We start from the raw sequence: 18392 nt of genomic DNA on the forward strand, positions 1-18392 counted from the left end.
ATTGCGCGGTCTATGTATTGCGCTAATGGTTCCAGCGCACTGTTGTTAGCTGCAATGATGGGTCTCCCTGGCGGATTGGGCAAATTCTTGTGCACTTTCGGTAATATATATATCTAATAGGAATTGATGGATGTGCATTCATCAAGAAGTTCTTTGTGCGGTGGCTTATCAGTTCATCAGTTTCTGCTTCATCCAGTATAGTTTTAATTAATTTCTGAACTTTCTCTGTCGGGTCTTTGTGAATTTGCAGGTAGGTATCCTCATCTGCTAGTTGTCTTTCCACGTGCTCCTTATAGGGTTCAGAGTTCATCATCACTAGAGCTCCTCCCTTGTCTGCCGGTTTCAATATTAGATTGGGATTCTGACACAATTTTTTTAAAACTTGCTGTTCTCTCTTCATGAAATTAGTTCTAGATCTTCTTTGGTAGTTCAGTTTTTCTAGATCTTTTAGAACTTGTTTTTGAAATACCTCAATCACTGGATTGTGTATTGGTGGCATAAATGTGCTTTTGGGTTTCATTTCGAGGTATTTACAATCCTCTTTCGGTGTTCCCCATTCACAAGTGTCAAAGAACAATTTCAATTTCATTTTGCGAGTTAATTTAAAAAAATCAATTTTTTTTCTTTTAGAAGAGATCTATTGTGGTAAGGGACAAACGAAATACCTTTTTGCAATGTTTTTTCTTCAAACTTGCTCAATCTGTAGTCCGAGATATTTATAACTAGTTTTTCTTTTGTAAGAAATTCACTTTCCGAGATGGGTTTTTTCTTCTTGCCTCTTCTAGTTTTGCTCGGTCTAAAAAAGATGCAATATTTTCAGATGGAGATTTAGTTGCTTTTGATGTGGAAGGTATTTGCTCTGCTCTTTCTGTAGATGTTTGCTGTTCTTGTTCTGGTGTTTCTGATTCAGCACTCGAGGCCTCAGAAGAGGCACTACCCGTGGTTGGTGTTTTTTTTATAGAAAGGGGTTCTCCCACTTCTGGAGTTGTCTTTTTGTTGATAGTATTTCTTCCACGAATAGACTATATCCAGTTTATAATCCAAGGTATCTCTTCTGAATTTTCTGATTTTTTTTTTTTTTGTGCCTTCGAGAGACTCAGCTTCACCTCACTGATGAGGTCTGACAAGGCCGAAACATGTGTCTGGGGTTGCCATAGGTTCTCTTGTTCAGAGGTGAATTGCTTAGCATTTCGGTGTTGGACTGGCCAAGTGGATGGGACCAGACTGGTATGCAAATATATATATATTTCTCCTCTGTGAAAGGTACAGTGAGGTAAAACGTGCTTCTACACCCCTCCCTCCAGCCCCCTGAGTGCGAAGCTACACACAGAACACGTTATTTGGCCGTGTTCGTTTTCGGGACAGAGGCTCCCAGCACAGTTGCAGATATGGAGGGAACACATGCCGAATGATAGAGCAGGGCAACCAATTGTTAGACACCCACTGCCCCTCAAGACATAAGCCATTGGACTACCTGTTCTTAGCAACTTGGGAGGCTTCCCGCTTGCGTCTATTGTTGCCTGTTTTTGGTGGGCACTCAGGAAAATATTTTGGAAGCACAAAGGCAAGTTCTGCAAGGCTCTTTCGGCGACCACTTCGGTATAGTAGCGCTGTGCCGGCACCCCGAACTATGATTGCAATAGTCCTTGTAAATATGAAGGAATATAGTGCAATATTATGTACAGATCGTTTAAAAAATGATAATGAATTCGTTTTAAAGCTCTGCATCATTTCTTTTTTTTTTCTTATAACCCTTTGAGGGTGTCTGGTGCCCTTTCCCATTACATCTGCTTTTATTACAGCGAAGAATGAGAATAAAGGGAAACGCCCCCCCCCCCCCCCCCAAATCCTCTGCCAGCCTTAAGTTACTGGCTACTTCACTAGTGCTTAAACCGTCGCGTACCCTTCTATTTTCACCGACCAAACATTGGTTCATTCAGGGCAGATGTTTGCCCCGCCTGGAATGAGATTGACAACACCCCTGCCCATACCGCTGATGATGAAATATTAAATAACCCAGCCCATCCAATCGAGTTACCTTTGGAGGAAAAGAAATTGTAGAGCTTGCTGATGACTTGAGTCTTGAAGATCTCATCCAGGAAGGCCTCCTGCTCCTCTGTCTCGTAGCTGGGCACCACCTCGGCTGTGCCGGTCTTGCGCTCATAGTTATCCAGCAGGGCCTGCAGCCGGGCGAAGGTAGGCCTAGAGAAGAGCTTGTTTTCATCCACATAGTCGAAAAGCCTGCAAGCGGACGGCAGGGGGCAGCAGAGGACAGAGAAAGAAAGAGACAAGGAGACAAAGAGAAAGAAAAAGAAAGAAACAAGCAATAGAGGGAGGACAGGGAAGAAAGGGAGAGAGTGCATTTTGGAGAGTAGATGGAGAAGAGGGGAGGAAGAAAATGAAGAAAAGAAAGACCGACATTAAAATGTGAAAATAGTTCCATAAGTAAATAAATGATTTATGCATCAATAATCTTGAATTCACTGTTCTATAAGAAGAAAAAACCTGCCATCTTCACTGCCCCTTCCAGAGAATTGCTGGTCCCTGCCCTACCATGGATAAATAGATGCCTTCGCTGTGCTTTATTTGTCCCAGGGCTGTCAGCAGCCCTGGGACTTTTTATGAAACAGTCCCCAAGCGCAGGCCCTTCCGGCCATCATGTTGCGATGCCCCCCCAACACCTCTTTTGCAAAGAAGAACGCTTCTGCTGGATATGACCTCCATTCTTTTCTGCAGTGTAATCATTTCTAGCTCCTTTGTCAGATGTGCAAGTACTGGATTGTTGCACGAGCATCATTACCCCGGCGCTTTGGCTGATCTAGTTCTGCAATGTGGTGAATGGAGCCACCGGGGTCCAGGAGCATGCAGGAGCCTCAGGTTTAACATGGAAAAGCTTTATTCACAGAGGAAGGTAATCCAAGGTAAGTACAAAGTAAAATCAGGAACATACAGACATATAGAACTTAGGCCAGTGGCATCCCCATCCCAGGACCAATTGCTCACTGTTGGAGCACGTGTTCTTCTATTCAGGCAATCAGAAATTGTGGAATACAGGCTCCCACCACAATAGAATCCTACATTCTATGCTTCCCCTTTTCTCTTCTCGCAGTGGTCACCTCTCTAGCCAATCAGCAAGCTTGGAATGGAGGCTCTAAACACCTCTGAATGCTGCATTCAAAGCTTCACTTTGTGATGCTTACACGCTGGATGCTTTTCATGCTATGCACCCTGTCTCTGGAATAAGTTACCAACACAGATAAGACTGGCCTCTGCCATCCTACCTTTGTCCGTGGCTCAATTTCATCCCGGCGGGGCAGGGCTACATACTTGTGTCCTAAGGGGATTTAAGAAATAAAGACACTGACACCAGGGTGTAGGAAATAAAATACTTTACTTAGTGTTTATGTGTATAGTGTTTGTGTTTTACTGACTTACCTGGACTGAATCATCCAGCCCACCATGGGACTGGATGGAATTAAAGAAGAAAGCACCAAAAAACAGAGTTCGATTGCCCAGGCGTAGGGTCAGCAGTGGAGATTGAACATTCTAAAAGAAACTAAAAAGGACAAAAAAAGGTGAAAGACAGTAATGGGAAGTCGTGGCTCGCTCAGGGGTCATGGCCTTGAGCGGACACAAAGGATGAAAAACATTTTTAAAAATGAGTAGCGTGTGTGGCTCAACCTCTTCCGCAGGCTCAGGCTGTGTGCTCCGATCTGCCCAGCACTCGAGGAGACGTAAGAAGCTGCATGACTGCCCCGGGGGCTAGAACAGGTGGGCCCAAAATCCAAGTCCCAGAGTGTGTGTGGGTTGCTGTGCGGGAGAAGATGAGATGCCAGTCCGGGATGGGTGCCTGGCCAGCCTCAATCGGATGATCCTGCCGTGCCCCTGTTGGCCCGGGCAGGACGAGCCGACAAGAGAGGTCCTCTGAGGTCGTGTATGTCAGGTGCAGCCCAGGAGGTGAAGAGTCGAGATGCCAGGGGGTGCGTGGTGAGAGTGGGTGGCCCCACGTGGTGGACAGGGCCATCCCAACAGAACAGCCAGAGCAGCGAGCCCTGCAGACTGGGAGGAAGTACCCCATGTTTCATCAAGGGGCAGACCCTCAACCACAAAGGACAGCACCACACACCAGGCACTGAGAAGGGGTAGCTGACTGCAGCAGCCATCCCAAGTAACATTATGCGAATAGTTGTGTTTAAGTATTTGGAAACTACACATATGTTTGTGTGTCATTGTTAGTAGTACAGTTAAATTTCTGTGTATAGGTGCATAAAGGTTATAGGTTTAGTTGTTTACAGTGATTAATATATATAGTGCATGTTCTTACGTTTGGAAAGAATGTAGTGTTTGTATTAGTTTTTTGTATTTATAGTGCGCATATCCAGAGGAACCGAGAAAAAAAAGCATGTGGGCGCAGATGTATCCGTAATGGGCGGTAAGCGAAAATAAACTGATGAACCAATGAAACCAATAAGTGTTCAACTTCTTCCGAAATAGAGGTGGGGAATCAATCATCTGGAGTTCAGTATGCAGGGAGCTCCAAATGCAAGGGCCACAGATTGAGAAGAATTCATCTCCACGGTGAACAAACCACGAAAGAGGAATGCTAAGGAGGTGTTGTCCTGAAGATCTGAGCAGACATCAAGGACAGTTCAAAAAGATCTTAGAAGCGAGGTAGCTAGGGTCGATGTTGTGAATACATTTAAAAATCAGACAAAGCGTCTTGAACAAAATCCTTTCCTAGCAATGTAAGGATTTGCGATATGGTGAGACTGATGCAGACCTGGGGACACTAAGAAGTGTTACTGCAGCATTCTGGGAAACTTGCAGGCTATGGATCTGGCCAGTTGGAGTGCCCAGTAAAAGAGCATTCCATTAATTGAGCTTGGAATTAACCAGTGACCCCAGGACTGCCAGGTGATCTGATTCTGCGATAGTCGCAGGACTGATTTTGAAAATTTTCAATTGATAATAGATGGATTTAATAACTGCACTAACATGTGAGTTACAATTTAAAGTTGCCCGCCAAATACAGACGAGGATTTTGACCTTGGTAGAAAAAACGGTTGCAACATCAAAAAGTGCTGGACAAGGCGTCAGAGTGAAAACCTGTGAGTTTACTATGTCCTGATGAAGGCCCTCCTTCAATATTGTTAAGAACGTCTCAGGATGGACGTATCTCAAATGTGGGGCCGAAACACAGTGTGTCGACTTTTTGTTTGACTAGATACTGTATTCTTGTTAATCTGTCCCCTTTAGGACTCAACTCCTAAGCCACAACGAACCACACTATTGTACTGCGAGACTTACCTTCCTTAAAGCCCTGAGTCTGTCCTTAGTCTCCATTCTCTGACATTGTACACTCCAGTATGTTTCGTACAACAGGCTTTGGAACGTGTGACTAGTTTATTATAACATGTTTTTTTCTAATGCTTACATTTTGTGATTAAAATTGCATTTCCACACTTTTTCTGGTGTACTAACCCCTGGTGTGAACACTTTTACCTCACCTACTTACGGTGGTTCTATGTTCATTTTTTTACATTGATTTTTCAGATGGGTTTTATGATGATTTTATACTCTTGAAAAAACCCATCGAAAATGTGTCTTTCCTTTTTTGGGGGGTCCGCCCACACCCTCCTTATACCCAACCACCAGCATCCCTTATATTCCCTTCCACGCACCCCCTGTGTTTTTCAATGAGTTGTTTCAAGGGGAAATATCGGGGGGAAAAAACATCGAAAATAATTACTTTCAATGTATGAATGTTGTACCTTTACGGTGAATCGACTGTTTTATGGCGCAAACTCAACATTCATTGGTTACCACTGAGGTTTCTAGGTTTTCCATGTGATATATTGATGTTTTTATGCTTTTGTGAAAATGTGGATCAATATATTGGTTTTTAACAGATATTCTGGTACACGAGAAGATACTGATTGCCTCCTGCCCATGGAAGCTGTAATTCTCACCAGTGGATGCGTATAAGGGAGGGGTAGCCTGTTTTCCTGTTTTTGTAGCCTTGAGTGTGTTCTTCCCTTTTCAAAACAGGCCCCCTCATCAAAAAAGTGGGACGCTCCCTTAGTGACTTCTATACCCGGTAGCTGCTACCTCCATGATCTGCTATGATGAGACCTGATCCATGTAATTTGAAGAAGACAAGAAAAATAAACTTCCAACTTGATGTAAACATGACTGGCTCCAGCTTGATCTCTAATACATGAATCTTCAATACAACACTTGGCGACAAGGTAAGCAAGCATTGACAATGACAAAGAGTTTTGGCTTTTGTGTAGACATGGGGAAGGTATTTGCCAGGCATTGCCATAATTGTACTAACTGGCCCTTAATGGTTGCAGCTGGAAAATGGTGCGCGTACCTGGACGTATGATAGCAGTGCCTGGCAGATGCCTAACTGAAACCTAACGAATATGGATCCAAGTGATCATGTCGCCTGGAAATAGTCGCTACCTGACCCCCTAAAATACTTTCCCCAGATATTCTAGGTCGAGTATAATTTATATTACAAACTCCCATTGTAGAATATTTGAGGAAAGTGTTTGATTTCAATGAGGGTGCATTTTTGGGGAAATATCGCAATCGTTTCCCATGTGACTTTATCACTGGACACCACTAATACCTATGCACAAGTCAAAACTGTTGGCTTTGCCAATGCTTGTTTTTAACAGGACTTCAGTGAAGGGCATGCATACTGGTGATAAATCAAGTGTCTGAAGGCAAACCGAGTTAAGAAATGTTTATTACACTAAAAGCGCATTTACAACACCAATTAAACCATTAGTTCTCAGAAGACTGGATTGAAAAAATAATGGCAGGCACTTTGAGTACAAATTATGATTTGAAAGCTTGATAAAGCTAGCTCAAAGAGATCCCAGGAGGGTTTGTTTTGGGTGGGACTGGCAGGAAATGGGTGGGAATGGCCACAGGGATTAGCATGGCCACGGACAGTCAAGGGGTGGGTAAATAACCAAACGACACCTACAAACATTGTGTCCCTCCCCAAATGGCATCTCTCCCTAGCTGTACTTCAACCAATTAGAATCGAATTATAGCTGGTGCTTTAGGGACAGAACATTCTACCAGTAAACCAGCCATGACAACTGGAGGGCCCAGGCACTTAAACACTGCCTTCAACGCTTGAAAACCTAATACGTACACGCCAGCACACACTCCTCAAACCAACATATCAGACCTCTACTGCCCTACTCAAAACATAAAGCTCATCTCATCAAACTCCTATCCCTCTACCTCGCACCCACTGGCGCCCACTGTCCTCTGATGACTGTGGATGTGCAGAACACCGATTCCTGTGTGCCCACGTATTCTTATGTGTGTGCCGGCTCATGGCATGACCAGATAGTCTAGACACGTCACAGCAGGTGACCCCGCAGGATTCCGCAACCTCATTCAGGAGTATGCGGAGCCCCCTATGAGTGCCAGGTTGTGCCAGGGTTCCTTGCACCAGCCAAAACTAGAAACGCACCACCATTTTCTTTCTTTTATCTTTTCCACAAAATCTGTTTATTGAAATTATTAAAAAAAGAAACCCCCGTTGTCCTATAAAAGAAGTGCTTCTGACAGCCTGTGTGGGACACATCAGCATTAGAGTGAGAACGCTACCGATTTAAGTGTAAGCCAAAAGGAGAACCAAAGTCTTTTAGGCAAAACGCTTCTAATATATGATCATGAACAATCTGAAAAATATCAAGAAATAACACTGAACCTAATGTCACACCGTCAATACCCTGACCTTGTCAAGAGGGGATGGGAACCCCTCCCAAGTTGGGTTAGGAGACCTACCAGGAAGCAACGCAGCACCAGTACTACCCCAGAGAAGGCCCGCAGCAGCTGAGAGGGCCTCATGTCCTGCCCAACGCTCCCACCATTTGCCAACTTATATATGAGCAGTATACATTTGCATCACCCCAGATGCTCGCCAGGTATTCTCTCGTTTTTCCAGAACCAACATGCAAAACCTGACTAGCGGGAGACACCCGCGGAGAGAGAGAGCAGCCCTCCAGTGTCCGACGGTACCCACGTCCCAGCACCAGAGACCTAGAACCAGCAAAGAGAGAGCAGCTGCCCAGCATACCAAGCTACCCGCGTCCTGGTGCCAGTAACCCGGAACCAGTGAAGGGAGATAGAGAAGGGAGAGAGAGAGAGAGGCGGAGGAGAGGAAACGTGAGAGCCTGCATGACTGGGAGACATGCTGAGCACTTTTCCCCAGCATTAGCGGCAGCTACCACGGGCCGCAGCAGACTCCCTAGACCACCAGGGACTGAAACCCAGGTAGCAGACCCAGACTGTACTCACATTAGAGGAGCTAAGGAAAAGGCCCCCTAACACGAACTTGGACATTGCACGTCCTGAGCCATCATTCCATGGTGGCTCGGCGCGGAAAAGGGGGCAGGACTTAACATGATATTTAAAATCTTTTCAGATTGGCTAGGGCCAGATAACCAACCAGAGATAGGGAGGTGGGTAAGAGAAACCCCAAGAAGCAGGAAGTTGTGGGTTGTTCGAATGAGGTCAGAGGAGGAGGAGGTGGCAGACCAAGAGACCAGCAGGAGGGAGGATGAAGAAAAGGAGTGTGGAAGGGATATTTGGTGCAGGTTAGGTATTTGGTTAGTGAGTGCAAGTGGTACTGCCATGTGTAAGTGTGCATGAAAGAGTGGCAAGTGTGTTCAGGAGAGGAAGTATAGGGAGTGAATGTGAACTGCTTGTGTGAGTGAACGGATGGTGTTGAATTTAGAAAGTATGGAGGAGGTATTAGTAGTGTTGTAGAGGCAGTAGTAATGTGGAGGAGGGAGTAGTAGTGTGGCAGAGGATGTAGTAATGTGGAAGAGGGAGTAGTAGTGTGGCAGAGGATGTAGTAATGTGGAGGAGGGAGTAGTAGTGTGGCAGAGGATGTAGTAATGGCGGAGGAGGGAGTAGTAGTGTGGCAGAGGATGTAGTAATGTGGAGGAGGGAGTACTAGTGTGGCAGAGGATGTAGTAATGTGGAGGAGGGAGTAGTAGTGTGGCAGAGGATGTAGTAATGTGGAGCATGGAGTAATGCTTTGGAGGAGAGGGTAGCAGCGTGGAGGTGGGAAGGTAGCATGGAGGAGGGGTAGTAACATTGTAGGGTGGAGGCGAGGCTTAGAAGGCGTGAAATACATCATAGTGACAGAAGGAGATGTAGGGAGTATGATAAGAGAAGAGAGGTGGAGTGAAAGGGAGTAGAGTCATAGAGGCTAGCAGGAGTGAAGAGTGGTGACTGGGAAAGGAATATGGAGGTGTAAAAGGAAGGAGACCAAATCACGCAGTGTCTGAAAGGCACCACCCAATAGCCCGTTTTGGATAATGTGTCACTGGATAGTGTAGGGACGGTCTAGGAAGTCCCTGAGGGAGGTTAAACAGATAAGGCATCCTTCCTTCAGGTCTTAATCTCTAAAGTCAGTTAGCACCTTGGCAGTAGGAGGACAGTAATCAATATATATTAACCTGGAAAGTAGGAATGCCTGGGTCAGGGAGGTGGTGCCTTACTAGACAGGTGAGAGCTAGGGACATCCTTGGGGCCCTGGACAATCCAATAAAACCCTTGAGCCGTCTCTCAGACCCAGAGTGCTTCCTGAGCCATCTGTGACAGTATATAAATAACAGATATGTAAATAATGGAAGATGTAGCGAAACTAATAACACACAGATTTTTTGAGGCGGAAATGGAAAGGATGGATTCAATGAAGCCAGAGTATGGCCCAGCATTGTCGTGCAATTCCAGGAAAATATCCCAGACACACCTAAACCTTTTAAGCTTTGTACAGCAGGCTTTCAATCTGATGTAGCTGTGACATTTCTTCAATCCAGGATTCTGCTTTCAGAGAAAGATCTGATTTCACTTTTCTCACTTATTTGCCTTAAGTAAAGCCCTCAAAGCCCAGAGAGTTGGTGTAGGTACCCCATGGTAAAAGTTCAGTGGAGGAATGTATCCGGAGCATTAGACGGATGAGGGTAAGCTCTGTCTGTTGCTAGTTTTAAACAATCATGGCACATGGGAATCCTCATCAGTCTTAGTGACGCCTCGCATTTATTACTATTTGAACGCGATCCGCCTTCCCGGACCATTATGCCATGTAATTCCCTGTAATTGTATCCTGCTCCCTAATGGCTATATAAACCCTTCCCTCTCCACTTCTGTCTGTGTTTTCTTCCCTTCCAGGATGGCTAGAAACATAAAACTGCTACCCTCCCCATCCACCCACATTGAGCAGCAACCCCCGAAGGTTGAGACAGAATCCCACAGACGAGGAGTCCTCCTCTTTCCATCCTGTAAGGTGTTCTACTCTTTTCACAGGTGTTATCTCGGGGTGTGGTGGGAGCGGGGGGGGGGGTAAATGTGCCATTGGTCCTGCTACAACCCTAACAAGAGCCTCAACCTGGACGTGTAGCATGTGCTGACGTTCCTTGATTCCTTCAGCAAAAGAGGGTTTTACCAGATGCACAACCTGTTCCTCAGACATCAATCTGGGCAACTTGGATTGCATCCGTGCTCTTAATCCTGGCACTCCTTGAAGGGGGAGATGTCTTTTCTCCTGCGTCGCCGTTTTGTACTCCATGGTCAGGCCTTCATGATAGTCATTCGCTTTTGTCTACCTTTCTAACCCCATTGTTTGTCGGCGGAGGGTGCAAGGGGAAGGCAGCATACATAAGGCCACTGCCATATTCCACATGCATGGCTGACCCTCTTCCCTCTTTCTACCTGAATGCTACTGCCAGGTAACTTCATCTCCAAAGCCTATTTTTATCGTCGACCGTTTGGGGCTCACTGCTTCTAGCGTTATGTCTACAATCTGCCCGAGCATCCTGGACGTACAGGCACGGCTACGACACCCTTGCTCCGTTCCTACAACGTATCACTTGAGGCACTCCCAAACCCCGAAGCACCTCACCTTATCACGCTGCTGCAGTCGCGTCCTTTGCAGTTTGAGCAGGAGCCTGCTGCTTCAGCGGATCCCTGACCTACTCCGTCTTCACCCGGCCTATGTCCTCTTTGCACGTGACCTGAACAAGTCCGCAACAGTGTCGCATGAGGCGGAAAATCCCATCCTCTGCTCCTTAACACAGTCTGCAACAATGCAACCCCCGGAAAGGTTGGGTAAGGGGACTCAGTGGGCGACTTAAGCAACATCGAGGCCTCCACAACCCTATACTTGGACGATAAACAGGCGCGACTTGGCCACAGCGCAACCCCAGACCTAGGGCTGTTTATTGGAGCGGAAACCACAGGCAGGAGGCAGAGGAGGGCGGGTGTTATATAACACTTAAGGACTGGGATAATGTGAAAGGGCATTTCAGAGTATAACTGCCTGGGAAGGGGGTTTGCCTTCAGATAGTAAGGAATCTGACGAGGAAGGAGGGCAGGAGGACACTTACATTAATCCAAAACTGTTTGATTTTCGTATATCCTTGAAATATGCAGATACATTGCAATTTGGACAGACGCGTGCAACAGTCATCAGACTCCAGGAGACATAACTCCATAGTCTGCCCGCTGGCCCCAGTCTTTCACCCGGTGCCCTGCTCTACTGGCGAGCAAAAGGTGTTCCTATGCAAACCTGCATTCTTTTGCTTGTGAGGCAAATGTTCTGTCAAGTCAAGGCTTCATGAAATGGAGGGGCTCTGATCCATATTTAGTTTGGTCATCCAGCTAGAGCCGACCCGGCTGTCGGAATGGTGTTAGAAGCTAGAAACACTCGCTTCGGACGGAGGTAGACCCAAAGCTCTAAGACTGGCAGTCTTCCTTTGCTCTGTAAGGCGTTGATAGGAAACTATTCAAAACTCTTTCTTTTTCATAATACCACATCCTGTTGTGATGCCACATTGAGAACCTTTTAGCAATTGTCCTATGACGTGGCAGCAGTCACTCATGCATTTGCATTACCGTGATGCTCCCGCCCAAATGAAAAAGCAAAGAAAATATGTATTTACTGAACTCCCTTTTTTTAAATGTATAAACAAATATTGAAAGCTTGCCAACTTGAATCCTAGACAATTTTAGTAACACGTTCAACAAAACAAAGTCAACTAAAACCCCAGAAAAAGCATGAAGACAAAGGTGTTGCTTTTAGCTCAACTCTTTTGAATCTCACAATTCTGTAGTTCAGGGTCTCATGAAGAAAATGTTGCCATGGCTACTGGACTTTCAGAACCAGCCCTTTGTCAGAGAATGCAACAGATTCGTGGTGCGATAATAGAGATGGTAAAACAATACACATCTTCGGTAGTACGTATTCAAATTGGTATGTCGACTCCCTGAGCCAAAGAGCGTTCATTATGACACCAGAAAAGACATTAGAAAATGCCTCAATGTTCAATTGGTTCACTCCACCGATGAGACTATAACTCCCTTTTATGCAAGCTTCTTGCCAGCACGTGATGTCTTCATTCGACATGGCATTTAGTGTGCCAGATAATACTGGTCAAGGGAGTAAGAGCGTGCCTGCTTGGCGTGCTCCTTTTCAGGTTTTAAAGTAGGATTGAGGAGTGATAGAGATTGTGTAAAACTTCATTGCTTAATCTGATAACAGAATAAGCATAATGTGTTTGGAACAATAACATTCTGAAAAGAAGATGCGGGTGGTTGCTTGTCACAGAGAAAAGAGCGTTTGCATGCTCCTGAAAAACCATGCTACGGGGCGGGTATGCGTTTTATCATGCATAGTGGTAGTGTCAGCAAGTCCATTCCTGAAGAGTGAAATCCATGGCAAGTTTTCACAGTATCCATATGAAGTATATTTGAGTACAGTGAATCTAAATGGGTGGTATTTGCATAATCACTGGTTATCCTCAAGGTAAGGTTTGGCTTGGGCTCTTGGGGACTAGACTTTAAAACTCGAAAGTAGCCACATTGTGTACAAATTTAGAACATAACAGCCACAGCGAGGACAAGGATAATGCAGGCAAACGTCAAAACACATAAATGGCACATGCTTCAGTTAAACAAAGTCTTTCCAAACAATACTCAGCCTAATCTTTGGTCAAATCCAAAAGTGACTCCAAAAATAGAGATAAGATCATATTGTGCCAGCATTTTAGTTGTATTCCCCTAGAATGTAGAATTGTTTGATATCTGCTCATCAGCAACTCTTCAATCAATCACAAAGGATACAGTAATGATGATATTTTAACATTGGTCAGGTATATGTAAGTTGTGTTGTAAATTATAACATTACCAACAACATTTTAACATTAAAGAACATTAGCACCCGGCACGGGGGAGCCAGCCAATCGGGCGGCTTCAAACGCGGGCTGAAATCTACAATCTCAGCCCACGTTCTAAGTTGCCTGACAGCTGGTTCCCTCGGCTGCCATCTTCCCCCACCCTTGGTCTCCTTATTTATTAGTTTCTTCTTCCCATTTCCCACCCCAACCCCACTTACCTGTTTGTTGCGGCTGCGCATGCCGCCGTCACAGCTTGCCAGCTTCTCTGGCCGCTATGGAAAGGGAAGAGGGGCTCCGTATGGAGCCTCGCATCCCTTTCCATGGCGGCCATCTTACCTCAGTATTTTGGTCATTGAACAGGACGCACGAGGCATCATATTCAATGACTGAAAATATATTTTTTAACGCTTTGGTAACACGGAGTACTAATGCCCTTAAGCCCCCATTCGCTCAGACCGTTAACCTGGGCTGCTGGGCCATTAACCCCCCTTTATAGCCCTTGGAAGGGGTGCTTAACGCCACAATGGCCTGCTCTAGTAGCCAATAACCTATGCACACATAAGAAATAAACAACACTGGCTGTGATCCATTGTGTGTCCCCTCTCAGAAGCAGAAAGATCTTTTACAAAGCCTTTCTGAGATCAATGATGAATGTGAATGGACACCTCCCAATATTAACTTATGCTCTGCTTCCTTCCCCTTGGTATTTCCTCCTAGAGGTCAAAAGCATTGTGGTTGGGAATTTAAATGTCATCAGTGGTTCATGTCCAATCTGCACAAAGGAAGTGGGTGCTTGTATATCATTCACCTCAAGCTCAGAGGTTGTTAAGAGTTCATTTTCATTCTCTTGTTCTTGTAGCCAAGCCTTGAATGTGGCAAAATATTACGGCTTGGAAGACAATTATTTAACCAAAAGGTCTTTTAAATTCATCCCAATTCAGACCAAGCCATGTTTTGTATATGTGTGCCTTTTTCAGTAAGTGAGGAATTTTATGGACCAAATTCAAAAAGCTTTAAAAAAAAACAGGTAAAGAAAAATGTTCATTTCTTTCCCACAATGCTGGGCTAAATCTAATGGAAATGTTAACAAACATCACATGGCAAGTCCCAAAAATAAATATACCATTACCATTTGATAAATGCATTATAGCCACTTGATTAAATGAAAAGGTGGTCAATTACCAAACGTAAACAAATGGACATTAGGCCACGAGACAAAATAGTGGCAAAAGTAATCTTTGACTGGAGAATCAAATACAGTCAGACGTTTGAGAAACGTTTGACACAGATTTATGAATATTGGTGTATGCCTTTCAGCTTCCTAAAAACACTGCATTTCATGTTCTATGTTCAGACCCACCTCGACTGTCCCGAGAGTGAGATCCCCATTCTTCCACTATTCTTAAAGTGAGATTCCTGTGCACTGCTGACGCATGTATTACACTCTAAAAAAAACATGAACAGATGCGTCTTAATCAGACCCTCAGTATATGCCGGTGGGTGTTGTACACAGGCATCATGATCGTCATCTTCATCTCAGAGCTTACAGTGACAGGAGAAGGTTCAAACAAGTGCCAATTATGCCATAGAAACCTCAAGCTGTGTAGCGCAGGACACACGACCTGCATATGTGTCTTTCCTTATGTACCACTAAACCAAGCAATTCTGCAGGCTAGTTAGGAACATTAGCACCCGGCACGTGCGGCGCAACGGGAATACTGCGTGGTGATTGGCTCATTTGCGAGCCATACCACACAGTATTCCCTTTTACGCCGTGCGTGCCGGCTACTCTGTTCCCGGCGAGGGGCGTGGCAGCCCCTCAGCCAATGAGGAGGCTCGAAACGGGGCAATCCCCGCTCCGAGCCTCCCCATGGCTGGAGGCTTCCTTCGTCCCCTGTCGGGGACTCAGGTAAGAATTTTTTTGTTTTCCTCCCACCTTCCACCCCACCTGACTTACCTTCTATCCTGCGATCTCCGGCGGGGGACGATGGAAACCTCCAGCCGTGTGGAGACTCGGAGCGGGGCCATCCCGCTCCAAGCCTCCACACGACTGGAGGCTTCCATCGTCCCCCGCCGGAGACCGTGGTACTTCTTTTTTTTTTTTCCTTCTCCGTCCCCCTCCCTTCTGACCTCCCATCCCCACTTACCTTCTTTTTTCTTCTGGTCTTGGGAGCGAACGCACTGGGAACACTTGTGTTCCCAGCGCATCCGCTCCCAATGGCCGCTATGGAAAGGGAAAACGGACTACGTTTTCCCTTTCCCGGCGGCCATTTTTTTTCACTATTTATTTATTTTTTTCTGTTTTGAAACAAGCGAAACAGAAAAAAAAATGTCATTAGCACCCCAGTCTAAAAAAATGCCATTAGCACCCCGGCTTCGTTAAGGTCCTCGCTACGCTCGGGCCTGTAACTATGGCCCCTGGGGCATTACCTGGGGCGGTATTGGCCCGCTGCCTCAGGTCTTATTGCCACAGTAATAGCTTGGATGAGCCCATCTCTCGCCACTTTCTATCACCACATATCTGGTGGGATTCTTTGAACAGCTAGTCATATTTTACTTTCTGACAAGCATACTTGGAATTTGGGGAACACACCAGATGTGTATTCTGTCATCAGGAAAACCGCACATACCATTTTAAAACAACAATCTGACTTGCTCTCATTTGAAGAAGAAGGGGCAGAATATGTCGGCACGGCAGCAGTCACGTGCTGTGGATGAACCGGGGCATGTCAAAGGCAAGACCATCTATGCTGCCAAGCCACGGACACCCCCATGCTTGGACCAAGGAAATAGCAGAAAGTCTGCTGATACCACATCTGAACTTCTCCAACATGGGGACCTACCAGCCAGATTCAGAAGAATGCTGAGGACATCTTATTTGCAAACACTCCAGATTAAGCCTAAAACAACATATATTTACCCTCATGAGCCTGGACGCGATGCCGTCACACAACTACTATTGTAGTGTTACTAAACACCTGCTCAGTACTTGAACTCCACTTTGGAATTCAAGAATTTCTAGAAACGTCCTCCTGTGAAATATTCTTAATGGTGGAGTTTTGGTTTACAAATGAAGCGTTTGTGTTTATTTAACAATGTCAGACCTATAAAGGGGAACTTAAACGTGAGGTTGCTCAAAGCACCCCAATGGCCTCAATTGGACCCATAACTGAAGAGTGATGGGTGGAACCTTTTGAATTAAACCTAAACGCGAGCAATGCTACCAGCAACCCTCCAGACTATTGGCTTTTAGCCTGCCAAGCCCTTGGAGAAGGGGAATGACAATATGTCAACCAGGCTTGGTCCCACCCCATACCCATAGCAAACATCACCCTGTGTGAAATAATGCTGATAAACCACCTTATTAACCATGAAATACAATTTTGTACTGAAATTGACCTCCTGGAATGACTATGCCGTTTTAGATCCACAGCCCAGCAGTTTTGCCAAGCTGTTGGTAGCATACCATCTCTTTCGAGGACTTCAACATTTGGTCAGAAGATGCCAGCCATAGTAGGTCAATCTGATGAGCACTCTCAACTCAATCAATCTTAAACAAAAGGATGAAGGTCCCAAATACTCCGGAGGGAACATGCTAGACTGCGTCTTCTCCTTGCTGTTGACGGACCTAGCAGAACGACTGACACTAGTGAGCAGCTCAGTTGGCTATGCCAGAGCTTTCTTCCTTCTGTAGCGTTCACGTTTAGGATCAACTGCTAATGGCTCAGCAGAACATTGAGAAAAGAATATCTTTCCTTGATCTTAATGAGTTTGGCGTCTACATTTCTTCAGTATTCACACAACCAACTACCCAACCACTAACTCAGGTTACAAAACTCTGAGCGCTTTAGTCAGTGTCATAAATACAGCACTGGATGCTTCTCACCCCGGTTTAAAGAGAATATGCGGAAAGACAAGACACATGGTTTGATTTTTTGATTTTTTCTTTTAGTATTTGTAACGTGCACAGGACAGACTCAACCATATAGCGGCGCAGTTGGTATCAAAAAACAAAATACGGAGAAATGGTACACCCACAAGATCCTATTGATTGGTGAAGACACCCCTCCACCCTACTTAATTAAAGAGAAAGGTCTTGAGTGCCTTACGGAGCTAACAATGCATCTCGTGGGCCCTAATCTCTCTAGGTAGGGATGCTATTCCATGACCTTGGGCTAAAGACAGCGAACCTTGTATCTCCTCTCGAGTCGCATACTGATGCAGGGGCAGTCGGCAACAGCTGATCTCTAGATCGTGACATCCTAGTTGGCTGCTTGTGATACACTGGAACTAGCGCAAGCCAAAGCAGTTAAATGCGCCTGCAATGTACTTGGCGAACTCACTATCGAGGCGATGATAAAGTGGTTTTGCACTAATAGATCACCCGCTACAAGACCTTATTACTCACAGCACTACTGCACCTATGAGTAACAAATAAGTGGTATTTTCTGAGCAATGTATACCGAAAATGCATGATGAGATTAAAGAGACGAATGTCATGAACATCGCTGATCAAGGAATAGAGAGTGCCAGAAGGCACACAAACCTAACTGTTAATCACTTGGATGCTTTTCCGTCCCTCGCATGAAGTTACACTCCCTCTTATTGGATCCGGCAGGAACTCAGGCCCCCCTCTACACCCACTTCCGGCCATGCTTTATGAGTATCGAGGGCTACTGCTGCAAATGGTGCCTCCTGTTATTAATTATATGGCTTGCTGTCTATGCAAGGGCAGACATCTATGGAATTATAAGGAGCAGTACTTGCGCTTCTACTATAAAAGCGGTCACTAAATTCGGATGATCCGAATAACTACCGCCCTATATCTAACCTCGCCTGCCCTAGCGAATGGTAACGGCACGCCTACGGTCATATGTAGAAAATAATCCCCTGCACGATGCCACGCACAGCGGTTTCTGACCAAGCATGACCCTAGAGTCGGTAATGACCACCACTCTGGGCGAACTAAGATTGCTGAGAGATGAAGGTGGAGCGGGAGTTGCATGCTGCCGGACGTTTCCACAGCTATGACACCAGAAGCCACTCTATCCTGATCTAGGATGAGTACATCAGGCCTTGGAGGCTACGCGCTATGTTGGATTGCGTCCTTGAGTGATCTGTCATGACTTTTGACCCCCCAGGATCAATGCCTAAACCATCTCTGAAAGAGCATGA

General features: G+C 45.5%; 1 protein-coding gene across 1 annotated transcript in view; it reads right to left on the reverse strand.

The window, feature by feature from the left end:
* Positions 1-18392, reverse strand: part of LOC138582245 (uridylate-specific endoribonuclease C-like) — an 88229-nt gene that overhangs the window by 26799 nt on the left and 43038 nt on the right. The window contains exon 3 of the mRNA XM_069653348.1: positions 2039-2241. Coding sequence (XP_069509449.1) covers positions 2039-2241 — 203 coding nt within the window. The remainder of the gene's footprint in view (positions 1-2038; positions 2242-18392) is intronic.

Source organism: Ambystoma mexicanum, chromosome 3q (assembly GCF_040938575.1).
Source record: "Ambystoma mexicanum isolate Mex_15411 chromosome 3q, UKY_AmexF1_1, whole genome shotgun sequence".
NCBI classification, from domain to species: Eukaryota; Metazoa; Chordata; class Amphibia; order Caudata; family Ambystomatidae; genus Ambystoma; species Ambystoma mexicanum.